Here is a 12,218-nt window from a genome sequence, read left to right as displayed (position 1 = left end):
CTGTTAATCTGTCAACTCTGGATAGGATCCCAGTCCTAAATAGAAGTCTGAGATCAACTTCCTGGTCCCCTGTGAATGCCACACCCCCTCCCATTGTACCATATGTATGAACACATTTTGAACAATGGCTGACTAATATGCTGTGGTCCTTACTAACACAATAGGAAAGGTTGTGGTTGACGTGGGCCATCACATGTGAGTACTCAGGTCTTTCACTCTGAGCATTCATATCAATGACTCACCCTCAAATGGACTATCAATACCAGAGTTCTACAATACTATTTACATAATCAACTGGACATTACAACAGCCTGTCCCTCAATATAGTCCTGGTCATATATTGTTTATCTTACTATTGTTATAACTGCTAACTTTTTAGCATTTGTGGCACAAATCCATTGCAAGTCAATGGTACGTACAGTGGGGGGGGGGGGGGGGGGGGGGAGTATTTAGTCAGCCACCAATTGTGCAAGTTCTCCCACTTAAAAAGATGAGAGAGGCCTGTAATTTTCATCATAGGTACACATCAACTATGACAGACAAATTGAGAGAAAAAAAATCCAGAAAATCACATTGTAGGATTTTTAATGAATTTATTTGTAAATTATGGTGGAAAATAAGTATTTGGTCACCTACAAAGCATGATTTCTGGCTCTCACGGACCTGTAACTTCTTCTTTAAGAGGCTCCTCTGTCTTCCACTCGTTACCTGTATTAATGGCACCTGTTTGAACTTGTTATCAGTATAAAAGACACCTGTCCACAACCTCAAACAGTCACACTCCAAACTCCACTATGGCCAAAACCAAAGAGCTGTCAAAGGACACCAGAAACACAATTGTAGACCTGCACCAGGCTGGGAAGACTGAATATGCAATAGGTAAGTAGCTTGGTTTGAAGAAATCAACTGTGGGAGCAATTATTAGGAAATGGAAGACATACAAGACCACTGATAATCTACCTCGATCTGGGGCTCCACGCAAGATCTCACCCCATGGGGTCAAAATGATCACAAGAACGGTGAGCAAAAATCCTGTGGTCCTCTGTAGCTCAGCTGGTAGAGCACAGCACTTGTAACGCCAAGGTAGTGGGTTCGATCCCCGGGACCACCCATACACAAAAATGTATGCACGCATGACTGTAAGTCGCTTTGGATAAAAGCGTCTGCTAAATGGCATATTATTATTTTATTATAAAAAATCCCAGAACCACACAGGGGGACCTAGTGAATGACCTGCAGAGAGCTGGGACCAAAGTAACAAAGCCTACCATCAGTAACACACTACGCCGCCAGGGACTCAAATCCTGCAGTGCCAGACGTGTCCCCCTGCTTAAGCCAGTACATGTCCAGGCCCGTCTGAAGTTTGCTAGAGTGCATTTGGATGATCCAGAAGAGGATTGGGAGAATGTCATATGGTCAGATGAAACCAAAATATAACTTTTTGGTAAAAACTCAACTTGTCGTGTTTGGAGGACAAAGAATGTTGAGTTGCATCCAAAGAACACCATACCTACTGTGAAGCATGGGGGTGGAAACATCGTGCTTTGGGGCTGTTTTTCTGCAAAGGGACCAGGACGACTGATCCGTGTAAAGGAAAGAATGAATGGGGCCATTTATCGTGAGATTTTGAGTGAAAACCTCCTTCCATCGGCAAGGGCTTTGAAGATGAAATGTGGCTGGGTCTTTCAGCATGACAATGATCCCAAACACACCGCCCGGGCAACGAAGGAGTGGCTTCGTAAGAAGGATTTCAAGGTCCTGGAGTGGCCTAGCCAGTCTCCAGATCTCAACCCCATAGAAAATCTTTGGAGGGAGTTGAACGTCTGTGTTGCCCAGCGACAGCCCCAAAACATCACTGCTCTAGAGGAGATCTGCATGGAGGAATGGGCCAAAATACCAGAAACAGTGTGTGGAAACCTTGTGAAGACTTACAGAAAACGTTTGACCTGTGTCATTGCCAACAAAGGGTATATAACAAAGTATTGAGAAACGTTTGTTATTGACCAAATACTTATTTTCCACCATAATTTGCAAATAAATATATTAAAAATCCTACAATATGATTGTCTGGATATTTTTTCTCATTTTGTCTGTCATAGTTGACGTGTACCTATGATGAAAATTACAGGCCTCTCTCATCATTTTAAGTGGGAGAACTTGCACAATTGGTGGCTGACTAAATACTTTTTTCCCCCACTGTATACAGTCACAGTGAAAGTCTACACACCCCTTTACATTTTGCAAGCTTAAATCTTAATAGAGATTAAATATTGTTTTTATCCTGCCGACCTACAAAAACTATCCCACATTTTCAAAGTGTAAGAAAATTGTAGAACAATTTTCCTTCTAAAGATATCCTGTAGTTTTGATTAGATATATTTTCACACCCCATGAAACAGTTCTACAGCAACTTTACATGTGTGTTGTGGCTTGAAACTTGCTAGGTAGCAGTTTAAGACATGGTTGAATCCTAATCAATCCATCCAATGTGAGCACATGTTGATTGAAGTACAGTAGATTAATAAAGCTACAGTACTGCAGCCGGTGACAAAGCTGCGTATATTGAAAAAGCTTGTTAGTGCATAGGTCAAATGTATCTTTGTGATACTCATTTCAGGTATTTTTTCCAGCTAGACAAACACTAAATATTTCACTTAAAACATAGTTTTGTTGTATTTAATGATAGAGAAGAGAAGAGTTTGACCAACACAGATTCATGTCCAATCTTTGAGGACGTGTCTACATTGTTAGAGTGGTCACATGCCAATCTGTTCCATATAATAGACAGTCTTTGGAACAGTGGAAAGTTGCATGGCCCCTTGGTTGTTGCTAAGCATGCATTCTTCTTCTATGGTGTTTATTGGTGGTGTTCAGACCAATGTTAAAGGTACATCACTGCCACCTTCTGGGCTGGAGTGTGATAGAGACATGTGGTTCTGTCCTGGTGAGATCACAGGGTCAGAGAAAACTCCTGACTGTGGTCATACCAAAACACTCCAGGCACTCAGCCCATAAGAACCATTCATACTGTCAGATCTAATATGGAAGAACTGTTTAATCAGCTTCTTGATATGCCACAACTGTCAGGTGGATTGATTATCTTGGCAAAGGAGAAATGCTCACTAATAGAGATGGAACCAAATGTGTGCACTAAATTTGAGAAAAATTAGCTTTTTGTGCGTATGGAAAATTTCTGGGATCTTTTATTTCAGCTCATGAAACATGGGACCAACACTTTACATGTCAAGTTTATATATTTTTTCAGTATAATTCTATAAAGACAATTTACTAAACACGTAGTCATTTCATTTTAATTGTCACATGTTTGGTAAACAACAGGTGTAGACTAACAGTGAAATGTTGACCAACAATGGAGAACACAATACAACAATTATAATAACAGGAAAAAAGATTGTAGCACAAGGAATTAATACACGATGAGCAATGGTAGCTTGGCTATATACATGGGGTGCCAATACCTAGTCAATGGTAGCTTGGCTATATACATGGGGTGCCAATACCTAGTCAATGATAGCTTGGCTATATACATGGGGTGCCAATACCTAGTCAATGGTAGCTTGGTTATATACATGGGGTGCCAATACCTAGTCAATGATAGCTTGGCTATCTACATGGGGTGCCAATACCTAGTCAATGGTAGCTTGGCTATATACATGGGGTGCCAATACCTAGTCAATGGTAGCTTGGCTATATACATGGGGTGCCAATACCTAGTCAATGGTAGCTTGGCAAATTACATTGGGTGCCAATACCTAGTCAATGATAGCTTAGATATATACAGTGCATTCTGAAAGTATTCAGACCCCTTGACTTTTCCCAAATTTGATTATGTTACAGCCATATTCTAAAATTGATTAAATAGTTTTTCCCCTCATCAATCTACACACAATACCCCATAATGTCAAAGCAAAAGACAGGTTTTTATAAGTTTTTCCTAATTTATTAATAAAAAAAGGGAAATATCAAATTTACATAAGTATTCAGACCCTTTCCTCAGTACTTTCTTGAAGCACCTTTGGCAGCGATTACAGCATCGAGTCTTCTTGGGTATGACACTACAAGCTTGGCACACCTGTATTTGGGGAGTTTCATCCATTCAAGCTCTGTCAGGTTGGATGGGGAGCGTTGCAGCACAGCTATTTTCTGGTCTCTCCAGAGATGTTCAATCGGGTTCAAGTCTGGGCTCTGGCTGGGCCAGGTGAACCTTCGCCCCAGTCTGAAGTCCTGAGCGCTTTGGAGCAGGTTTTCATCAAGGATCTCTCTGTACTTTGCTCCGTTCATTATTCCCTCGATCTGGACTAGTCTCCCAGTCCCTGCCTCTGAAAAACATCCATGCTTCACCGTACGCATGGTGCCAGGTTTCCTCCAGACGTGACGCTTGGCATTCAGGTCAAAGAGTTCAATCTTGGTAACATCAGAAAATAATCTTGTTTCTCATGGTCAGAGTCATTTAGGTGCCTCTTGGCAAACTCCAAGCAGGCTGAACTCTGGAGCTCTGTCAAAGTGATCATCGGGTTCTTGGTCACCTCCCTGACCAAGGCCCTTCTCCCCCGATTGCTCAGTTTGGCCGGGCGGACAGCTCTAGGAAGAGTCTTGGTGGTTCCAAACTTCTTCCATTTAAGAATGACCACTGTGTTCTTGGGGACCTTCAATGCTGCAGACATTTTTTGGTACCCTTCCCCAGATCTGTGCCTCGACACAATCCTGTCTCGGAGTTCTACGGACAATTCCTTTGACCTCATGGCTTGGTTTTTGCTCTGACATGCAATGTCAACTGTCGGATGTTATATAGAAAGGTGTGTACCTTTCCAAACCATGTCCAATCAATTTAATTGATCTCAGGTGGACTCCAATCAAGTTCACAAGGAAGATCAATGGAAACAGGATGCACCTGAGCTAAATTTCGAGATTCATAGAAAAGTGTCTGGAATACTTCTTTAAATAAGGTATCTGTTTTTAATTTCTCATAAATTTGCAAAAATGTCTAAACCTGTTTTCGCTTTGTCATTATGTGGTATTGTGTGTAGATTGAGGGATTATATATACACATTTTGAATTAATTTTACAATAAGGCTGCAACGTATTTTCTTGTTGAAAAGTCAAGGGGTCTAAATACTTTCAGAATGCACTGTATAGACTAACTATTTTACTTTAAACACTTTGTTATATTTATGCACAAGATAAGAAGAGGTTGCCCAGCACAAACTCATGTACAAACATCATTTTTCATTACATATTTGTAATTTAGCAGATGCTCTTATCTAGAGCGACTTATAGGACCAATTGGGGTTAATTGCCTTGCTCAAGGGCCCAATGACAGATTTTGGACCTAGTTGGCTCAGGATTCAAACCAGTGACCTTTCAGTTACTGGCCCAACACTCTTAACCACTAGGCTACCTGTTAAATACATAACACAATACGTGACATAAGTAGAATACAGAACACTTGAAACATTACAGGACATTTTTCATGATGGAAATTGAAATATTAAAATGTGATTAAAAAAAAAGAGTTTTTGGGAAAACCATTTAAGAGCTGGAGTTATTATGCAGTCTGATAGCAGTGGGTAGAGTCGCGTTTCGCAGGCGGTTTGTACAGGCAGTTAGACAGGACAGTTTGTGGCTGTTTCTCAGGAGCCTGGTGGTGCAGTTACCTCTTTTTGGAGGGAGCAGGTCATTCAGTGGATGGTCAAGAGTGTGCATGTCCTTCACCAGGTGCACTGCAGCCTGTTCTCGCCTGCTCTGCAGTGACGGGAGCTGTGGTTGGACTGTTCCAACTCTGGAGATGATCCTCAAGGCCCTCCTCTGCACCCTGTCTAGTTGGGCCTGCTGCTTTTTACTGCATCCAACTAACAGCACTCCACCGGCCAGTGTAGTATAGACTGTGACCAGATCTTCAGTAGGACATTACTGGCAAGAAATGTCAAATAGGCGTATCGAGGCCTTTCTCACTGGCTGCTCCACTTGTCACCACTGAGGTTAGAGTCTAGATGAAAACCAATATACTTGGTTGCTGTTACCACTGGTACTTCCTGTCCTCCTAGGATTAGTGGTGCAGGTTGTGGATGGTCCTCTGACCAAGGGACTGTAGCTGTCAGCAGTCTGTAGCTGTCAGCAGAAGTGTGGTTTTCACAAGGGCGGTAGTAGTGCTAGACTTTGGGAGGTAGTCATACTGATTCGTGCACTCAGATAAAACTGTCCCCTGCCAGCAGGAGGTGTTAACAATGTGTTTGATGACAGGGGCTAGATCTTCTGCATGCTCTTTAGTAGCCAGGCTGGAATGCCATCAGGCCCACATGCTTTACGTGGGCTGAGTCTGTTCAGAACTTGCTTTAACTGACCAATGCTGCACAGCTCAACCTGCCTTGTAGGCATTGGCAGGGGGAAGATGGCAAGAGGTGTGGTGCTTGTCCATGCCTCAGCAAAGAAGCCATTCAAAACATCAGCCACGTCGTCGTCTTCAATTCCCTCGACCTGTATTCTCCCTCCTGATGTTTTCTTTGGTCCCTGTCCTTTGTTAATGAAGTCCCACCATTCCTTAGGGTTTTTCTTCTTTAGGTCCTGGATTTCAGTTTTGTAGTAGCTTGTCTTTGCTTCCTTGATAAGCATTTGCACTGTGTTTCTGTATTTTCTCCATGTCATTGTTTCTCTCCATCTGTTGAAAATATTCTGTATTTTCCTGATGGCAGCCTTTATTCTTTCAGTCATCCAGGGCTTGTCCAGTGTTGTTGTTTTCTTATTTCTTATTGACATGCATACATCAAGTGCAGTTTGAATGCAGGAGTTGAACATCTCCACCTTTGCATCGATGCTCTCCACCTCATATATGCCAGACCAGTCAGTACTGGCCTTACATCGTGCAAAGGTCTCCTTTCTGTTCTGAGTTACCAGATGTCATTTTCTCCGCTGCACCTCTCTTCTCCCTCCTGGTGTTGTGTTTGGAGAGAACAGCAGACATTTGTGATCACTGGATCTGAGAGGAGCAAGTACAGTGGGTTGTGTTGATCAGATCTAGGATTGACTTCCCTCTGTGGTCTTGTCTTTGACCACTACCACTTCTTATGTATACGTTAGTGTCTTTTAAATTAACCAATCTGTAGAATCTCGTCTCACAGTCAGTGCAGTAATAAGTCTTCTCTCCAGTGTGTAATTTTGGTGTTTTTATGTTGCCAATCGGGAGAAACTCTTGCCATATTAAGAGCAGAAGTAAGGATTCTCTCCTGTGTGTGTTCTCTGATGACCTTGCAGATTAGCTGTTGTTTTTAGATCAGTGGTAAGCCTTCTCTCGTTTTATGTTTACCTTGGTGTCTTTTTAAATGGCCTATTTGAGAGAAAACCTTTCCACAGTCAGAGCATGAGTAAGGCTTCTCTCCTGTATGTATACGTTCATGTTTTTTTAAGCTGCCCAGTTGAGAGAAACTCTTCCCACAGTCAGAGCAGGGGTAAGGCTTCTCTCCTGTATGTATACGTTCATGTTTTTTTAAGCAGCCCAGTTGAGAGAAACTCTTCCCACAGTCAGAGCAGGAGTAAGGCTTCTCTCCGGTGTGTGTTCTCTGATGAACTTTTAGCTCATATGATGTTGTGAAGCATTTTACACAGTCTGAGCAGGAATAAGGCTTCTCTCCTGCATGTATACGTTCATGTTTTTTTAAGTTGCCCAGTTGAGAGAAACTCTTCCCACAGTCAGAGCAGGGGTAAGGCTTCTCTCCTGCATGTATACGTTCATGTTCTTTTAAGCAGCCCAGTTGAGAGAAACTCTTCCCACAGTCAGAGCAGGAGTAAGGCTTCTCTCCGGTGTGTGTTCTCTGATGAACTTTTAGCTCAAATGATGTTGTGAAGCATTTTACACAGTCTGAGCATGAGTAAGGCTTCTCTCCTGTATGTATACGTTCATGTTTTTTTAAGCTGCCCAGTTGAGAGAAACTCTTCCCACAGTCAGAGCAGGGGTAAGGCTTCTCTCCTGTATGTATACGTTCATGTTTTTTTAAGCAGCCCAGTTGAGAGAAACTCTTCCCACAGTCAGAGCAGGAGTAAGGCTTCTCTCCGGTGTGTGTTCTCTGATGAACTTTTAGCTCAAATGATGTTGTGAAGCATTTTACACAGTCTGAGCAGGAATAAGGCTTCTCTCCTGCATGTATACGTTCATGTGTTTTTAAGCTGCACCGGTGAGAGAAACTTGCCCCACAGTCAGAGCAGGAGTAAGGCTTCTCTCCTGTGTGTATCCTTTGGTGCGATTTTAAGTTTCCCTGTCGAGAGAAAATCTTTCCACAGTCAGAGCAGGAGTAAGACTTCTCTCCTATGTGCACTCTCTGATGAACTGTCAGAGCCTTTGATGTTGTGAAATTCTTCCCACAGTCAGTACAGAAATTCAGATTCTCTCCTGTGTGTATTTGTAGGTGTATTTTTAACTTTGATAGAATTGAGAAACTCGCCTCACAATGTGGGCAGTGGTGAGACCTCTTAGCTCTGTGATCTTCCTGCTGTTGCTCGCTGAATGTAGAGAATGTCTCAACATGGTCTCCTGTGTGAACAACAACAGAAGAACCAGTCAGTTGGTGTGATATACATGTCAATCAAATGTATTTTATGAAGCCCTTTTTACATCAGCAGTTGTCACAAAGTGCTTTATAGAAACCCAGCCTAAAACCCCAAAGAGCAAGCAATGCAGATGTAGAAGCCATATCATCCTCCACTCACTATCACAAGGGTTAGTGTCATCCTCCAGTCACTATCACAGGGGTTAGTGTCATCCTCCACTCACTATCACAAGGGTTAGTAACTACACAGACTCATTTAATAGAACTTTAAAACATTGGCAGTTTGTCTACTTCACTTCTTTAGTCTACTCTCTGATCACTCCAGATAGCCCAGTGAATAAAACACATGCTGCCAATACTGGTGTAAAACCATGCAAGGGTCAGTAGCATGAAATAACATCTACCTTCTCATTGAAACAGTTAATCATGAAACAGTTCTACTGCAACTTTTCATGCACATTTGGAAGTTGGAATGAATAACACAAACTTAGTTAGATAGAACCTGCTCTTACCATGAGAAACATATTTCCCAATCTTCTCCTCCTCTTCTTCATCTTTAATGTTGACATTCAGCTCCAGTGTTTGACTGCAGTCTTCCAGCTTCACTGATGCCATCTCTGGATCCTGCTTAGCAAACTGGGCTCCACTGTCACAATCAGGACCCAGTGACTGTAGGTTTGGACTCAGTGTGGAAGGAGAGAGGCAGGTTGGGTTTGTCCTCACTATTGATGTTACCGGCCTCAGATTTAATTTTAGTCGTCCTGTAGTAACAATGAGAAACGGACACAAAAAGTTATTGTCTTGACAGTTCTGGCACTTTCTTTATTCTCTAAAAATATATTATATTTATTCTTGTTAAATTATCTACTTCAGTGCTTGACTTGGACTGAAATAGGTGTCGGTACTGCTTATATCTAGGTGCAGGAGTTCCACAATACTGTTGAGCTAACATTCTATAAAGAGGAACAGGAGCTCAAGCACTAGATATTTGAGGTGCCGGTACTTAACCTATAGTAGATATTCCTAAATTCACATACAGTACTAGTCAAAAGTTTTAGAACACCTACTCATTCCAGGGGTTCTTTATTTTTACTATTTTCTACATTGTATAATAATAGTGAAAACATCACAACTATGAAATTACATATGGAATCATGTAGTAACCAACAAAGTGTTAAACAAATCAAAATATATATTTTATAGTTGAGATTCTTTAAAGTAAGCAACCTTTGCCTTGATGACAGCTTTGCACACTCTTGGCATTATCTCTACCAACTTCATGAGGTGTTCACCTGTAATGCATTTCAATCAACAGGTGTGCCTTGTTAAAAGTTAATTTGTGGAATGTCTTAATGCGCTTGAGCCAATCAGTTGTGTTGTGACAAGGTAGGGGTGGTATCCAGAAGATAGGCCTATTTGGTAAAAGACCAAGTCCATATTATTGCAAGAACAGCTTAAATAAGCAAAGAGAAACAACAGTCCATCATTACTTTAAGATTCTTCAAGTGCAGTCGCAAAAACCATCAAGCGCATTGATGAAACTGGCTCTCATGAGAACCGCCACAGGAAAGGAAGACCCCGAGTTACCTCTGCTACAGAGGATAAGTTCATTAGAGTTACCAGCCTCAGAAATTGCAGCCCAAATAATTGCTTCAGCGTTCAAGTAACAGACACATCTCAACATCAACTGTTCAGAGGAGACTGCGTGAATCAGGCCTTCATGGTGGAATTGCTGCAAGGAAACCACTACTAAAGGACACCAACAAGAAGAAGAGACTTGCTTGGGCCAAAAAACATGAGCAATGGACCTTAGACCGGTGGAAATCTGTCCTTTGGTCTGATGTGTCCAAATTTGAGATTTTTGGTTCCAATCGCAGTGTCTTTGTGAGATGCAGAGTAGGTGAACGGATGATCTCTACATGTGTGGTTCCCACCGTGAAGCATGGAGGAGGAGGTGTGATGGTGCTTTGCTGGTGATTTATTTAGAATTCAAGGCACACTTAACCAGCATGGCTACCACAGCATTCTGCAGCGATACACCATCCCATCTGGTTTGCGCTTAGTGGGATTATCATTTGTTTTTCAACAGGACAATGACCCAACACACCTCCAGACTGTGTAAGGGCTATTTGACCAAGAAGGAGAGTGATGGAGTGCTGCATCAGATGACCTGGCCTCCACAATCAACCGACCTCAACCCAATTGAGATGGTTTGGGATGAGTTGGACCACAGAGTGAAGGAAAAGCAGCCAACAAGTGCTATGCTGTGAACTTCTTCAAGACTGTTGGAAAAGCATTCCAGATGAAGTTGGTTGAGAGAATGCCAAGAGTGTGCAAATCTGTCATCAAGGCAAAAATCTAAAATATATTTTGATTTGTTTAACACTTTTTTGGTTACTACATGATTCCATATGTGTTATTTTATAGTTTAGATGTCTTCACTATTATTCTACAATGTAGAAAATGGTAAAAAATTAAGAAAAACCCTTAAATTAGTAGGTGTGTCCAAACGTTTGACTGGTGCTGTATATTTGCCACTGCTTGACAAAAAAAAAATATACTTATAGTTAGATAGAACCTGCTCTTACCATGAGAAACAGATTTCCCAATCTTCTCCTCCTTTTCTTCATCTTTAATGTTGACATTCAGCTCCAATGTTTGACTGCAGTCTTCCAGCTTCACTGATGCCATCTCTGGATCCTGCAGTGCAAACTGGGCTCCACTGTCACAATCAGGACCCAGTGACTGTAGGTTTAGACTCAGTGTGGAAGGAGAGAGGCAGGCTGGGTTTGTCCTCACTGTTGATGTTACCGGCCTCAGACTTAATCTGAGTCGTCCAGTAGTAATAAAGAGAAACGGACACAAAAGTTAGTCTTGACAGTTCTGCCACTTTCATTATTCTATAAAAATATATTAGATCAGGTAGCTAAGCATTGACAACAAACCATTTATTAATTTCACATTAGACACAAATTGCACACTTTAAATTAAACCATGTAAGTGCACTTAACCTATAGTAGATTTCAGAAATTCACATAAATGACTGAAAAACCATTTAGAACAAGTTTGCAGTTTGCTTTAGGCAGCACTATGTACTATTTTCCTGAATAACGTTGTCTTCACTGTATTATTTCAATCAAAAAACAATAGTATTTATTCATAGGTATAACTTCACAAGCCCTGAATTCATTAGATTATAGCTGACTGTTTGAAATGCAATGTATTTGACCTTTAACTGTACAACACTTACTTAGAGAAAAACAAAATTAAGAAATCTTGAATCACCCATACGTTTGAAAAAACTCAAGATACAGCTGTATGATATAGTCCATATAGCCCAGCCCTAACAGAGTACATTAGAGTAGAATACAATACAGTACGTTATACTGTACTATAATCTGTACTGTTGTACTGTACTGAACTAAACTTCTCTTTCCTGTACTCTGCTGTACTGTACTTTCCAATCTTGTGAAACAGTAGCTATGTTTACAATAACTTGTCCAGTGCTTTGTTTCTCGACATTAAGAAAAAGTTTGCATAGAAAATAGATACGACAATTGCCATCTAGGGTGTGTTTCCATGTAACTATCCTGTGTCGATAAAAACAGCTGGACGTAATGACTCACCCTGTACCGTCAAAATGATTTGGCAATCATTTAT

General features: G+C 41.3%; 1 protein-coding gene across 1 annotated transcript; it reads right to left on the bottom strand.

The window, feature by feature from the left end:
• Window positions 1-7,184: 7,184 nt before the first annotated feature.
• On the bottom strand, window positions 7,185-9,313 carry LOC311124083 (uncharacterized protein). Its single transcript, XM_084198297.1, has 2 exons — window positions 9,071-9,313; window positions 7,185-8,542 (listed from the first exon to the last, which is right to left on the bottom strand). The coding sequence occupies exons 1-2, from the start codon at window positions 9,171-9,173 to the stop codon at window positions 7,284-7,286; spliced, it is 1,362 nt and encodes a 453-aa protein (XP_084054423.1). The 5' UTR covers window positions 9,174-9,313; the 3' UTR covers window positions 7,185-7,283.
• Window positions 9,314-12,218: the final 2,905 nt, after the last annotated feature.

This window comes from Coregonus lavaretus (assembly GCF_964263955.1).
Source record: "Coregonus lavaretus genome assembly, contig: HAP1_SCAFFOLD_54, whole genome shotgun sequence".
NCBI lineage: Eukaryota > Metazoa > Chordata > Actinopteri > Salmoniformes > Salmonidae > Coregonus > Coregonus lavaretus.
Note: the sequence above shows the minus strand (reverse complement) of the source record. Positions and strands in the feature narration are given on the sequence as shown.

Bases quoted from the DNA above. Each gene is read 5' to 3' on its own strand.
- LOC311124083 (XM_084198297.1), bottom strand. From the start codon at position 9,173: ATGGCATCAGTGAAGCTGGAAGACTGCAGTCAAACACTGGAGCTGAAT. The intron at 8,543-9,070 runs GTAAGAGCAGGT...TTGTTCACACAG, and splicing joins TGGGAAATATGTTTCTCATG to GAGACCATGTTGAGACATTC.